The sequence below is a fragment of the Camellia sinensis genome, chromosome 1 (assembly GCF_055761805.1).
Source record: "Camellia sinensis isolate YWXY chromosome 1, ASM5576180v1, whole genome shotgun sequence".
Taxonomy (NCBI): Eukaryota; Viridiplantae; Streptophyta; class Magnoliopsida; order Ericales; family Theaceae; genus Camellia; species Camellia sinensis.
Window position 1 is genome coordinate 118650721 of NC_138961.1, and position 15989 is coordinate 118666709.

The 15989-nt window shown below is 36.6% G+C and overlaps 1 protein-coding gene across 1 annotated transcript; it reads left to right on the top strand.

Annotated features, from left to right (window-relative positions):
* Nucleotides 1–263: 263 nt before the first annotated feature.
* LOC114289077 (Protein kinase superfamily protein) lies at nucleotides 264–6197 on the top strand. Its single transcript, XM_028232709.2, has 5 exons — nucleotides 264–722; nucleotides 3042–4372; nucleotides 4471–4651; nucleotides 5033–5486; nucleotides 5582–6197. Exons 1-5 carry the CDS (start codon nucleotides 451–453, stop codon nucleotides 5924–5926), a joined length of 2583 nt encoding a protein of 860 aa, XP_028088510.2. The 5' UTR covers nucleotides 264–450; the 3' UTR covers nucleotides 5927–6197.
* Nucleotides 6198–15989: the final 9792 nt, after the last annotated feature.

The following is a 15989-nucleotide window of genomic DNA, read 5'->3' on the forward strand; positions in this document are numbered from 1 at the left end:
TGCAATAAGTGCTAAAATGCGAGTAATTAAAATAATGAAATAATTTTAATTTAAAATTGCTCACCACAAAACTTCAACCCGTGGCTTTAATTTATCCAAGTGTGAAAATGAGAAAATATTCTCAAAGCAGAAGTGCTTTCGGTGGGGTCACGGTACCTAAAAAGGGCCAAAGATATATGAACACGTAACACAATATCCAAATCCAATAATTGACAGATAGGAGAGGTATAGCCGACCAGTGCATGGAATTCAATTTTTTTCGAAGTATTAGCTCACCCACCCACTATACAGGTGTTATGATCTCTCCCATTTTTCTTCTTCCAAACAAACATATATACTACTCTTTCTCTCTTATATATTCTCATAATAAATTAACACCTAAGCCCCTTTCAAGCAAATGTTAGCTTTTCATCAATAAAAAATCATCAGTAGTGGGCACTTAAAAAGCTTATGATCACCATGACTGTTGCTTCTTCTTCTTCTTCTTCTTGGGTGTTGTTCTTCTTAGTTGTGGCCGAGCTCGCGTGTGGCGTGTCGAGCCTGATTGGATTGGGTTCGAGATTGTTAGCGAGGGAGAACCAAATATGGGTTTCTGAGAATGGAACTTTTGCATTTGGGTTCACTCCGGCGGTGGACTCATGGTCGCGTGGTGATCAGTTTATATTGGGTATTTGGTTTGCTCAACTTCCCGGAGATCGAACCTTGGTTTGGTCGGCTAACAGGTAAAGTTCAATGATCCACCACTAGCACTAGTATTCTATTTTCTTCTCTCCATTTTTCAAGTGTTACTGTAATAACTTGTGCATGAACTTAGCACACGTCTATACCAGCTCTTAAAGAGACGAATGATGGAGCAAGTCTATCATAGTAGTGTTTACTTCTTCTGCTTTTCATTTTTTGGGAAATATTAATTTAAAATTTTTAAAAAAGAAATTACAAGTCAGCCATAAATTTTACCAACATTAATAATTGAAGTCTCTAACTTTTGGAAAAATGATATACAAACCCATTTTTCAAACCTATTTTCTTAACCCAATAATAGTGCAAGTGTTATGATTAATTAATGATTAGAGAAGATATAAGAGAGAGTACAGTCTTCAATATCTTAATTGATTGCCATAACATTATTTAAAAGTTGAGTTTAATTTTTGGTTTTGAATAGTAATGTTTAAATTTTTTATTTATTTATAAATTTATAATAATTTTCTAAAAGTACCACTTAATGGTAACTTGTCTTTCATTTTAGGGTAAATTAGACCGACAACCCTGAGATATCTATTTAGAGAAATGTTATGTATTCTAAATATTCAATCAAACCTCTCACATGGGGTGGGATTCACACAAATTGTGTGTGGGTCCCACACCCGTGTGAAATGTTTGGTAGAATAATTGGGGTCCCTAGCATAACTCATCTATTTAATACAAATATCCCTCACATTTGAAAAATTACACTTATCATCCTATCGGATTAAAATGACATATTTGCTTATTAGCCTTTACACATATAAAATAAAAAAATAATATAGATATTTTGTTCATATCATTTCAAGAGAAATAACAATCACTTTCTTTAGTTTAACTCACACATAAAAATTAAGTTTTTTTTTTTATTTTCCGTGTTTTTTTTACTGAATTTTTTAAATATTTTAAGAAATTTTTTTTAAAATTTTTTTTAGATACATCTAATCTAGATATACTTAAAAAGTATAATATTTTGTGACTTTTTTTAAATTCACCAAATGTCAAAAAAAAAAAAATCAATACAATATCTTATTTTGTTGTATTCAATGAATTTTTTTAAAAAAGTTTTTTGTACGAATTTTATGCTTTTTAAATATATCTAGATTAAATTGATCTAATCTAGATAAAATAGTGGATATAAAAATGAAAAATTATATTTATATATAAAAATTTATACAAAAAATATCATAAAAATATTGTGATAGTAATATTGTTGTAAATATAAATAACATTTATGTGTATTTTGTTTTAAAGTAAAAGATCATTATTAAGCTATACCATTGTGTTTGAAAATTTTATATAAAATTTATGTTTATATATTATCACTCAATAAAATATGTTCAGGTAGAATTTAATAATGAAAAATTATATAATGTAGTCATGGTGATAAGAAAAAAAGGCAAGATAGTCATTTAAAAATTTTTAAAGTATGACATCAACAATTTGTAATGAGATTATAAACTTTACAAAGAAAATTTTAATTTTTTAAATATAAAAGAGATTTATATTAAATAAAAATCTTAGGATGTCAGTGTAATTTACCCTTATTTTTTATACCAATATAAGAATTGCAGTTAAAAGTGTTTTAAAAACCGGCGAAAAAGTTAAGGGGTTGTTTAGTAAATATTTTGGACTAAAAAATCACAAAAGGATAAAAAAAAAAAAAAAAGTCAAAAAATTACAAAAGGACAAAATAAGCAAAAGGACAAAAAAAATACACCATTTTAAAGTCAAAAAGTCAAAAAAGCCAAGTAAGAATACCAAACGACTAAAAAAGTTTCAGGTTAAAAAATTTAAAAAATCAATTAAAAAAATTATTGCCAAACGAGCACTAAAAGTGATAATTTTATTGAAGTGAAAAGTGTTTTAAATTTTATAAAAAAGATTCATGTTATTATAAGTTATCTCATGTGTGATGCTTTAGAACACTGGCTAGATATGAATTATATTAGGTATAGTGAAAAAAATATTATAAAAAATCTTTCATGAAATTTCAAATATAAAATCAATTATAATAAGCATCTAACTAATGACGTCGTAGCATATAGCATTTTTATTCACAAAATGAACAGAGCACTGCGATGAGCATTTTTTGGAGAATGATCTCTATCTTTTTTTTGATTCAAAGAGAACGATCTCTATCATGATCACCTCACTGGTTTTTTTATTAGGATCAATAACAGTCCATTTTTCCATATCTATAGTCTTTACAAAAGCTCCTGCAGGTAAAAAAAAACAAAAAACATATATGACATTATAAAAGCCAACCGATTTCATTTTGTCTCAATCATCTAAAATAGAAACTCACCCGTCGGCAAATCCGCAATCTTGGACTTGGACGCCACCGGCAACCTCCTCCTACTCGACGGCGACACCACTGTCTGGACCTCCAACACCTCCTCCGCCGCCGTCCACTCCGCCGTCATGTCCGAATCCGGCAACTTCATTCTCTACACCTCCAACCAAACCATTGCATGGCAAAGCTTCTCTCATCCATCTGACACCGTACTCCCCAACCAACCATTAACGGTCTCGCTCGAGCTCACTTCCCCAATCTCCCATTCCCATGGCGGTTACTACACTCTCAACATGTTGCAACAACCCACTTCGCTCAGCCTCGCTCTCAGCTACAACATGCCGGAATCTTACAACAACTACTCCTACTGGTCTGGACCCGACATCTCCAACGTAACAGGTGATGTTGTTGCTGTCTTGGATGAAGCAGGGAGCTTTGGGATTGTCTATGGTGCTTCTTCTAATGGTGCTGTGTATGTCTACAAGAATGATGGCGACAATGGTGGATTATCTTCTTCATCGAATCAATCCATCAGGGTATCCATTCTTCGCCGGTTAATCCTCGAGACTAATGGGAATTTACGTCTGTATCGATGGGACAACGATGTCAATGGCTCGCGCCAATGGGTTCCTGAATGGGCTGCTGTATCGAACCCCTGTGACATTGCTGGTGTTTGTGGAAATGGGATTTGTAGTTTGGATCGAAGCAAGACAAATGCTTCTTGCACATGCTTGCCGGGTTCTTCCAAATTTGGAACAGAGCTTCGGTGCTACGACAACTCATCGCTCACAGGAAAATGTGGACCTCAACATCAGAACATGACATCTGAATTCAAAATTGAAACTGTGCAACAAAGCAATTACTACTTTTCTGATTCATCAGTGATAGCTAATTACAGTGATATTGCCACGGTTTCAAAGTGTGGCGATGCTTGCTTATCGGATTGCGAGTGTGTTGCTTCTGTCTATGGACTTAGTCAGGAAAAGCCCTACTGTTGGATTTTGAAGAGCTTGGAATTTGGGGGATTTGAAGACCCGGGTTCGACCTTGTTCGTGAAGGTTGAGTCCAATGGCTCATCGAGCAACACAGGAGGGTCTGGGGATTCTTCGGGAAGGTCAAGGAAGAGTACTGACAAAGTTGTGGTACTTCCTATTGTTCTGAGCATGACTGTTCTTATTGGGCTCCTCTGTTGCTTATTGTACATCAGTGTTCACAGAAGGAGGTCCTTGAAGAGAGCCTTCCAAAACTCCTTGCTTGTTTCTGGTGCTCCTGTAAATTTTAGCTTCCGTGATTTGCAAGTCAAGACTAATAATTTTGCACACTTGCTCGGAACAGGCAAGTCTGTATTAAAGCAAAGAATATTACTTAAATCAGTTGAAGATTTGTGGTTATTTTATTTTATTTTTAAATTCTAATGTTGTGTTGTTTTGCAGGGGGGTTTGGAAGTGTATACAAAGGAAGCCTAGGAGATGGGACTTTGGTGGCAGTGAAGAAACTTGACAGGGTTTTGCCTCATGGAGAGAAGGAGTTCATCACTGAAGTCAACACTATTGGCTCCATGCATCATATGAACTTGGTTCGTCTCTGTGGATATTGCTCTGAGGGCTCACAACGGTATGCAATAGCAATGCCACGAATCCAGAATCTGTGCACAAACAAAATACCCGGTAAAGCAATGCGTGGGTTTCACTATACAAAAGTTGAATGTGGATCACCATTCTTTATTTTTCCGGGTAAATTTTTGTGCATGAGTTCTGGTTCTTAGCTTTATTGTTCCTAGCAAGCACTATTATTTAATTATGTATTTAAGATAGCATCTCACATTGTCTACTGAAAATTGCATAAATTTGGAGATTGCAGTTGAGAATTTAGTGCTTAGGGGAACATTTTAAGCTGCAGTGCACAAACCATTTCACAACTACAAAACTCAAGCATTACAAACTCAGCATGTTGTTCTCAAATTTGTTTTGAAATGTGATATTAATTCATTCACAGGCTTCTAGTATATGAGTTCATGAAGAATGGATCCTTGGACAAATGGATTTTTCCATCATACAAATGCCAAGGTAGACTGCTGGATTGGTCAACCCGATTCCAAATAGCTGTTGGTACTGCACAAGGGATTGCATATTTTCATGAGCAATGTCGGAATAGGATAATACACTGTGATATTAAACCGGAAAACATTCTGCTAGATGAAAATTTCTGTCCTAAAGTATCGGACTTTGGACTAGCTAAGTTGATGGGGAGAGAGCACTCACATGTTGTCACAATGATTAGAGGAACACGAGGGTATTTGGCCCCTGAGTGGGTTAGTAACCGCCCTATAACTGTGAAAGCTGATGTTTACAGTTATGGAATGCTTCTTCTGGAGATTGTTGGTGGCCGAAGAAACCTAGACATGACTCATGATGCAGAGGACTTCTTCTACCCTGGCTGGGCTTTCAAGGTATCCTTCATTTTCCCTCTATTTTCATGCAATTAAATGCTGCATTTTAGCATTTCCCCAAGTTTTGAAACTTGCGAAAATGTTGATTTTTGCAGGAAATGACAAATGGAACACCGATGAAAGTTGCAGATAGGCGCCTAGAAAGAGTAGTAGAAGAAGAAGAACTCATGAGAGCTTTGAAAGTTGCATTTTGGTGCATCCAAGATGAGGTTTTCATGAGACCTTCAATGGGGGAAGTGGTGAAGATGTTGGAAGGATCGGTTGAAATCAATGTACCACCAATGCCACAGACAGTTTTGGAGTTGATTGAAGAAGGCTTGGATCAAGTATACAAAGCCATGAAGAGAGAGTTTAACCAGTACAGCTCCTCCGCCATCACTAGTCATCCATCATCCCAATCCCATGCTACGTGTAGTTATTCTACAATGTCACCTAGATAACAAAGGTAACACCCAAAAAATTATCTTTTTGTTGAGATTATGTAAATGGAATTGAAACTCTATGATGCTCCCATAGACTGCCTAGGAATTGATTGATGTTGTATGGTTCATAATCCCATTTCATTAAGATGGCACATAGAAATTCATAGAAGACTGTAGATATTCAAGATTAGGATTCATTTACATAAACCAATTGTAAACTAAATTTAATTTCAAACATCGTCCATATGATGGAGGAAATGTAACCAATGAGATCATCACTTGGACCAAAGCATGGCACCTTCATATTTGATTGAAACCATAATGGGTCGTAGGTCTGAGATGAGATTAGCTGAATGAATGAAGCCACTACTGGCAGCATAAGGTGCAGCTACTAGCATCGGTAACTCTTTCATTAAATTATATTTGTATTCAATTTATACCTAAAATCACACTTACCGTTCATTTTTTTTTTTATATAAATGTAATTTGATGAAAGGGTTGTCAATATTTGATCAATTTGACTTTTTACAAATATGTTTTCCTCAATATATCCTAAAAATTGAATAATTTTGATCAGCAAAGTGGGACCTAGAGTGAGCCTCATCAAACATAGAATAGTAGCTGATATCCATATCGCACAAGAACCACCCAAAACGGATGATTTGCTCTGCTCTTTTGTTTGTTTGTATGTTTGGCAAACTCATTGTTCTCTTATTGTACTGGTTTGTTCTTTCAATAAAATGTTATGTGGCGGATAAAAAAGATTGCTACTATTGACATTTACCTTGTTGCTTTGGACCCTCCATTGTTTCATTTTTTTTTAATTCCAATTTTGTCCAAAGATAAAATTTTATTTCTACACTCATCCCTAATCCTCTAACCCTAATTTTCCAACCCTAACCCTTATTCCATCACCTTCGGCACGCCGACTGTCCACCTTCAAGTCACCCCAACCACCGCCATCATCACAACACTCTTCTCTTCCTCTTCCTCTTTCTTTCCGCCATCGCATCGCTGCTATCACCGTCCACCACCCACCGTCGCTACCATCACCGTTATACTCATTGTCACATACCAAATCTAGGCATGACCCGCCGTGGCCCATAGGGACTTAGCCCAAGGCACGCGTAAACTTAAACACGAACCCAATATCACAAAGAATAAGGGGCTAGCGGAAGCAATATCAAAATACAATGTCCATAGGGCTATGCAGATGTACATGGGACATAAAATTTCAAACTTATATTTACATATATAACATTAAATTATATACAGATAAACCAAAATGGGTCTTAGCCCAACACACAGGCAGTACAGAAACTTGTTCAAACAAAAGAAAACAAAAGTATTAAACATAGATCACCAAACTTGACGACTTCTTAATATGGGAACCTCCTCGGGAGGCATGATGGTTGGCTGACCAAAATAGAATCCCAGGCAACAGCTTAGATTTGGTCCCGCGCCTAATCATCTACATACATAACTAATATAGTGAATTGGAGCTCAATGAATAACAACAGAGTAAAGGGTTTATGAATGATGTCCATCACAGGTTCAATAATCAGAGTTCATATCAGAAACAGAAACAAATTCAGATTCACATACCTATACAAAATTCATAAGCAGTTATATGTGGTACATCCATTAGTTGATAGATCAGATTGGTCATAAGACCCACGTGCATAGTTGGTACTGATCTTTGTGCAAAAATAGCCATGGCATTGTTACCCCCAGGCGAGGGACACGTAAACATAGACCTCGGTATTGTTACCCCCGGGCAAGGGCCACATGAACATAGACCACAGTATTGTTACCCCTAGGCAAGGGCCACGTGCATATTGGCCACGGCATTGTTACCCCAGGTGAGGGCCACGTGAACTAAGGATACCACAAATACATTTCGAAAAAATGGACATTCATTCATGATTTACAAAATAGCATTTCATAAAACATATCATATCTTATCATTTTGAAAATACTTATAATCAAACATAGCTCTACAGATTTATTACTCACAGATAGCCCCAGTAACAGAATAGATCACATGGACAAAATAGACTGATCAAGCAAGCGATAACACGTGACCTACATAAACACGTGACAGATACATATTGAATACATGTCTTAAAGGTGCTTAACTTATCATTTTTCTCTCTTAACGTGTGTTTCTAACTCTTAACCTCATTATTGTAACTTTAACATGGCGTAGGAATGCCTTACATGCAATAAGGATGCAAAAATGTACTGTGAAATACTTAGCCAAATTTCTAAAAACAAGGCAGTTCGCTCGAGTGCAACTTCTATCGCTCGAGCGGACCCCTTGGTCTGCAAAACTTCTGAGAGCTCGTATTTTACACTCAAGCAAAGATCTTGGTCACTCAAGTCAATTCTAAAAACAAAGGGTGGTCGCTCAAGCGCATATTCTATTGCTCGAGCCAAGGTTCATGTTTGCAAAAGTACTGCGAGCTTGAATTTTATGCTCGAGCCAACTTTTGGTCACTTGAGCCAAGGTTCAAAACAAAGGATGCTCGCTCAAACGCAACTTTTACTACTTGAGCCAACCCCCAAACTCTGCAAAACTTCTGAGAGCTCGCATTCTTCGCTCAAGCTCAGCTTCCACCGCTCGAGCGAAGAGTGCGAATTTTGGAATTTTCGGATTTGCTTCCCAAGTTCAAAACTCAAATTCAAAGCTTCAAAACACATTCTTTGGGCCCAAAACTTAAGAAAACATGTAGAAACACATAACACATCATGACTTGAAAAATCATTTCGCAAAATCAAGCCCAAAAGCATGTAAATTGTGCAAAAACAAAACTTAAACTTTGAATACATAACATGCATGTAATGATATGGTCTCCAACCTTCCAAAACATGATCAATTAGGCTAAGGTAATGTAAAACATGATGAATTCCCAAAACCAAGTTAAAACATTAACATGTAAGAGAGAATTCCTTGAAAATAATTTCAAACATAATGAAATGAGCATGCATGCATGGAATGCTCTTCTTTCCTACCTCCTTGGTTCATTTTATGTCTTTAATCTATAAATTCTCTTGAACCCATGTAGTTAACAAGTTAATTACATAACTAAAGGGTTGAATTCTTACCTTAATTCTTCAATTGGGCTCTAGATGACTAATTCTTTGAGCTAGGAGGCCAAACCTCTAAATTGTCTTCTAAATTCTTCATTTCTCCCTTTGATTTCACTATTTTCTTCACTCTCTCTCTCTCTCCCCTACGGTTGATGCTCAAAAAGATAATGAAGTGTGTGTAAAATGAAAGGTTCTTGAGTTACTTAGGCCTGGTATAGGCTTGTTTAAATTAATTTGGTTAAGTGTGATTAGATCTAATTAATTATTCTAATTATTTGGTTCTGAATCGGATTTCAATTAAACTTATCATAAAATTCTAAGAAGTCTAACCAATACATAGACTTGGTCAATTTCATGTACGGATGCCGATAAGGCCTTCAATTCACATATTGAATCAGAAATTCAAACAGATATTTCTATGACAGACAAATATAAACACAAATAACACAATACACATGCAATTAACTTAGAATTTTCTCTTAATTACTTATTAGGCATTCTTAATCACGTAGTTCGAGGTAATTACAGTCTTCTCCCTTAAAGAGTTTGGCCCTCTAAACTCGAATTACCTTCATTTCGGAAGAATGTCGGGTCTAGAGGAAAAAATGCAAATATCTTTTCATCATATCTTCTTCCATTTCCCACATTGCACACGTCCTTCCATGATTCTGCCAATCAACTTTCACCGATGGGATTTCTTTGTTTCTTAATCTTTTGATTCGGTGGTTAACAATCTGTATTGGTTGTTCTTCATAGGTAAAATCATCTTTCAGAAGCACATGGGTCGGCTTAATGACATGAAGTGGATCTCGCAAATAGTCCCGAAGCATAGAAATGTGGTAAACATTGTGCATATTTTCCATAACTGGAGGTAAGGCCACTTGATATGTCACTGGATTGATTTTCTCAACAATCTCATACAGGCCAATGTAACGCAGTGCCAATTTGCCTTTAACTCCAAATCGTGTCTAACCTTTCATCGGGGTCACTTTAATGAACACATGGTCACCAACTTCGTACTATATGTCTCTTCTCCGGACATCCACATAAGTCTTTTGATAACTCTGAGCAGTTTTCAAATGTTACTGAATAGTTTTACTTTCTCAGCCGTCTCTTGCACAAGTTCCGATCCCAATAATGGCCTGTCTCCTACTTTGGCCCAACAAATCAGAGATCGACATTTTCTTCTGTACAAAGCTTCATAAGGAGCCATACCGATACTCGAGTGATAGCTATTGTTATACACAAACTTGGCCAAAGGAAAATAGGTTTCCCAATTCTCTTGGAAGTCTAACACACACTTTCTCAGCATATCTTCTATGGTTTGAATGGTTCGTTCGGATTGGCTATCTATCTGTGGGTAATAAGCACTACTCAATCTCAATTCAGTTCCCAAAGCTTGTTATAAACTCTGCCAGAATCTTGAAGTGAACTTAGAGTCTCTGTCAGATACAATAGACACTAGCACCTCGTGTAATCTCACAATCTCATCAATATAAATGTTAGCTAGTTTATCCGCATTATAAAAAGTTTTGACAGGTAAAAAATGTGCGGATTTAGTCAAATGATCAACAATGACCCAGATAGAATCCATACCTTTAGAAGAACGAGGCAGGCTGACAATAAAGTCCATTGTGATATGCTTCCATTTTCATTCCAGTATTGGAAGCGGCTGAAGTAGTCCTGCAGGTCTTTGATGTTCAGCTTTGACTTGTTGGCATTGCAAACATTTGGCTACATAGTCGGCAATACTTTTCTTTATTCCAAACCACCAGAAATTTTGCTTCAAATCTTTATACATTTTTGTATTCCCTAGATACATAGCAAATTTAGAATTGTGGGATTCAGTCATAATATGCTTTCTTAAGTTTGAATAATCCGGTACGCAAAGCCTACTTGAAATTTCAATGCATTATCTTGCAACACAAATCCCGGTCTCAGTTTCGATTCAATTTCATCAACAATCTTTTTCAAGAATTCATCTTCTACCTTTTTTCCTTAACTTTTTCAATTTTGGCTGACTATGCAGAAATGTCAACTAGAACCCCACCTTGCTTACACAAAACAATCTCAATTTCATTTCTTTCTAAGTCACACAACACTTCTTTCTGACCAGTTAGCAAACATGCTAAATTCCCGATGGATTTTCGACTCAGAGTATCTGCAACTGTATTTGCCTTTCCCGGATGATACAGAATTTGCAAATCATAATCTTTTATCAACTCGAGCCATCTCCTCTATCTCATGTTCAATTCTTTATGAGTAAAGAAATATTTTACGCTTTTGTGGTCGGTGTATACTTCACAAGTTACTCCATACAAATAATGGCACCAAATTTTTAGTGCAAACACTACAGCTGCAAGCTCAAGATCATGTGTTGGATAATTTTTCTCATGTGGTCAGAGTTGTCAAAAAGCATAAGCAATCAACCATTCATTTTGCATTAACACACTCCCCAAGCCATTATACGAAGCAACACTATAGATTTAGAACCTATCAGTACCATTAGGCAAAGTCAAAATTGGTACAATTACTAATTTGGCCTTCAATTCTTAAAAGGCATATTCTGTTTGGTCATTCCAATCAAAGGGTACATTTTCTGTATCAATTGAGTCAATGGCATGGTAAGTTTGGAGAAGTCTTTCACAAATTTGCGGTAATAGCCAACAAGACCTAGAAAACTTCTAACTTCTGATATATTAGTCGGTCTTGGCCAATTCACAATAGCTTCTATTTTTTGTGAGTCAACTGATATGCCATTTTTGTTGATTACATGTCCTAGAAATGTTACATTATCAAGCCAGAACTCACATTTGGACAGTTTTGCATACAATTTCTTTTCTCTTAGAGTCTATAGCATCATTCTCAAATGGTTTTCGTGTTCAATCATACTTTTGGAATAAATCAAGATATCATCAAAACACAAGGACAAATTCATCTAGACATGGTTTGAAAACCCTATTCGTTAGGTCCATGAAGGCGGCAGGTGCATTGGTTACCCAAAACGGCATTACCAAAAATTCATAGTGCCCATATCTAGTTTGGAATGCAGTTTTTGCTATGTCTTCTACCTTAACTTTTAACTGGTGATACCTGGACCTAAGGTGAATTTTAGAAAACACTTGGGCTCCCTGAAGTTGGTCAAACAAATTGTCTATTCGGGGCAATGGGTATTTATTTTTCACAGTCACTTTGTTCAATTCTTGGTAGTTTATACACAATCTCAAAATTCCATCTTTCTTTTTAACAAATAGAACTGGAGCACCCCAAGGCGAAGTGCTCGATTAGATAAACTTCTTGTCTAACAGTTCTTGCAATTGAATTTTCAATTCTTTCAATTTGGAGGTTGACATTCTCTATGGGGTTTTAGAAATTGGTTGCGTTCTAGGTACTACCTCAATAGTAAATTTAATTTCCCTATCAATCAAGTTTCCGGGTAGTTCATTAGGGAAAACATCAGGGAATTCACTGATTGCAGGAATAATTTCCACATTAACACTATCTGTAGACACATTCAAAACACAACACAAATAACCCCTACATCTCTTCTTAAGTAGTTTGTTTGTTTTCATAGCAGAGATCAAATACAGGGAAAGAACTACACCATTCCCAACAAATACAAATTCAAGCAACCCCGGCGGCTGAAACACAACAGATTTGGCAACACAATCAATGGTAGCGTGATATTTTGTCAACCAATCTATACCCAATATGCAATCAAAATGATCTATATCTAATGGTAGCAAATCAACATATGAAAGTACTTCTCCAATCATAACATCACAGGCAGGATATATATATATGCACATAACATAGAACCCCCAGATGGTGTAGATACAGACAACAAATAATTTAGGGGCTCTATAGGTCTAGTTAATTTTCGAGATAAAACATGCGACACAAATGAGTGGGTGGTTCTAGAATCTATTAAGACATAGGCATTCTGAGCACAGATAGGGATTATACTTGACACCACTAATTCAGTATTTTGAATGTCCCCAGGCACAAGTGCAAAAACTCTGCCTTGCCTCAAGGTTTCCTTTCCAGCATTAGTTCTCTCATTTATTCTTGGTACAAAAGTAGATCCGACTGAACTTGCCTCAGGATGGTTGGAATTTTGGGACATAAGCAGGCAATCCTTCATCATGTGGCCAGTCTTGCCACACCAGAAGCAAGCACCTGTTGATTGGTAGTAGGCGCCCTTGTGTTTTCTTTCACATTCTGAGCAAGTAGGTATTGTACCACTATTTTGACTTGAACTACTGGAGGATCTTGTATTTTGCTTCTTTGAGAATGACCAACCCTTTCTGAAATTAAATCCAGACTGTTTGCCTCTCCATTCGGTTGTTGGAGCTTTGTTATGTTTCATTGCCGCTAAGTTGGCTTCAATCATCAAGGCTCTATTCGACACATCAACATATTTTAGTTTCCAACATCCAAGCTTCAGCTTTTAACGGTTCAATTCCTCCCAAAAAGGTCAGTGGCTTCATCTTATTGAACTTTTGAGTCAATGAGATAATATCATTATTGATCGACTCAAACTATACTGGAGAAGGCAGAGGAGGCAAAGGTTATTGTCATTGATGTTGTCTCATTGATTCTGTTAAAGCTTCTAACATTCTTTCTATACAGTCCATCCGTGCATCGGAGGACTCAGTCACATCATCACTTCTTCTTTTTTTTCATTGTTATAGGTAAACAAAGCACTAATAAACATAAGCAAATAATCTTGACAGTTTCACAATGTTCAGTTTCAGGTCATTACAATCTAAATTCATATGTTCATATTTTAAGTTCACATGTTCACATAAATTAACTCACACACTCACACAAGCTGATGTATTGTCCCTAATTCATTTTTAGGACATCTAATAGCTCATATGGATTCGTGTGTGTGGCATAACACGTGCTTTGATATCATTCTGTCACAACCCAAACCCGCCCCTATAGGTTTAGCATTGTAACCGACCAGTAATCCTAGGATTACCGAAGGCCTCTAAACAGATTAGTAAAATTAAGGCGTTAGCAGAAGCAATATCAAAATACAATGTCCATAGAGCTATGTAGACATACATGAGACAAAAAGTTTTAACCTTATATTTACATATATAACGTCAACTTATATACAAATAAACCAAAATGGGTCTTAGCCCAATACACAGACAGTACAGAAACTTGTTCAGACAAAAGAAAACAAAAGTCTTAAACATGGTTCACCAAACTTGACCACTTCTTAATTCGGGAACCTCCTCATGAGGAACGATGGTTGGCTGACCAAAATAGAACTCTAGGAAGTAGCTTAGGCCTGGTCCCGTGCCTGATCACCTACATACATAAATAATACAGTGAGCTAAACCCTAGTAAATAACAACAGAACAAAGGGTTTATGAATGATGTCTATCACAGATTCAGTATTCAAAGTTCATATCAGAAACAGATTTAGATTCACATACTTATACAAAATTCATAAGCAGTTATATGTGGTGCATCCATTAGCTAATAGATCAGATTGGTCATAAAACCCATATGCATAGTCGGTATCGATGCCCATAAAGGTCAACATCTTTGTGCAAAAATAGCCATGGTATTGTACCCCCAGGCGAGGGCCATGTGAACATAGGTCTCGGTATTGTTACCCCTGGGCAAGGGCCACATGAACATAGACCACGATATTATTACCCCTGGGTAAGGGCCACGTGCATATTGACTACGGTATTGTTACCCTTAGGCGAGAGCCACGTGAACTAAGGATGCGACAAATACATTTCGAAAAAATGGATATTCATTCATGATTCACAAAATAGCATTTCATAAAACATATTATATTTTATCATTCTGAAAATACTAATAATCAAACATAGCTTTACAGAGTTGTTACCCACAGATAGCCCCAGTAGCAGAACAGATCATGTGGACAGAATAGACTAATCAGGTGGGTGATAACACGTGACCTACATAAACACATGACAGATACACATTGAACACACGTCTCAAAGGTGCTTAACTTGTCATTCTTCTCTCTTAGCATGTGTTTCTAACTATTATCCTTATTATTGTAAATTAAACATGGCCTAGAAATGCCTTAGATGCAATGAGGATGCAAAAATGTACCTTGAAACAATTAGCCAAATTTCTAAAAACAAGGTAGTTCGCTCGAGCCAACTTCTGTTGCTAGAGCGGACCCATTATGTCAAAGCCCAAACCTGCCCCAATAGGTTTAGTGTCGTAACCGGCTAGTAATCCTAGGATTACCAAAGGACACTAAACAAATTAAGCAATATATACGGGCTAGCGAAAGCAAATACAAACATATACGTTCATAGAGCTGCATAGACATACATAGGACAAAAAATGTAAAACTTAATTTATGTAATTAAGAGGTCATACCCACATCACCATTCATACATACAGACCAACAAAAGACTTTTCCAAAATTTAACAAAAAAAATACAAAATGATCTTTAACATGGTTCACAAAAGCTTGACCACTACAAAACGGGAACCTCCTCGGGAGGCACTGTGGTTGGCTGGACAAAACAGAACTCCAGGCTATCAACTGCAAGCCTGGTCATGTGTCTGGTCACCTACATACATAAATAATACGGTATGCTAGAGCCTAGTGAATAACAACAAAGTAAATGTTTTATGAATGATGTCTGAATAATCTCATAATCAAAATTCATATCATAATAGATTCAAATTAATATATTCATCAAAAATCATAAGCAATTATATGTGGTACATCAATTAGCCTTCATATCATCTTGGTCTTGGGACCTATATCCATAGTCGGTACCAACGACCCCAAAGGTCCATATCTTGTGCACAAGTAGCCATGGTATTGTTTCCCCCAGGCAAGGGCCATGTATAAACCTAGAGGTGTAACTCGGGCGGGTTCGGTCGGGTTGGAGGTTTACCCAAGCCCAACCCGAATTGTGTTTGGCAGTGCCCAAGCCCGCCCAAGCCCGACCATCAACCTGAGCATGGT

Excerpts from the sequence above, each read along its gene's own strand:
- LOC114289077 (XM_028232709.2), top strand. The coding sequence starts at position 451 with ATGATCACCATGACTGTTGCTTCTTCTTCTTCTTCTTCTTGGGTGTTG. Across the intron at positions 723-3,041 it reads TTGGTTTGGTCGGCTAACAG|AAACTCACCCGTCGGCAAAT; the intron begins GTAAAGTTCAAT and ends CATCTAAAATAG. Across the intron at positions 4,652-5,032 it reads TGCTCTGAGGGCTCACAACG|GCTTCTAGTATATGAGTTCA; the intron begins GTATGCAATAGC and ends ATTCATTCACAG.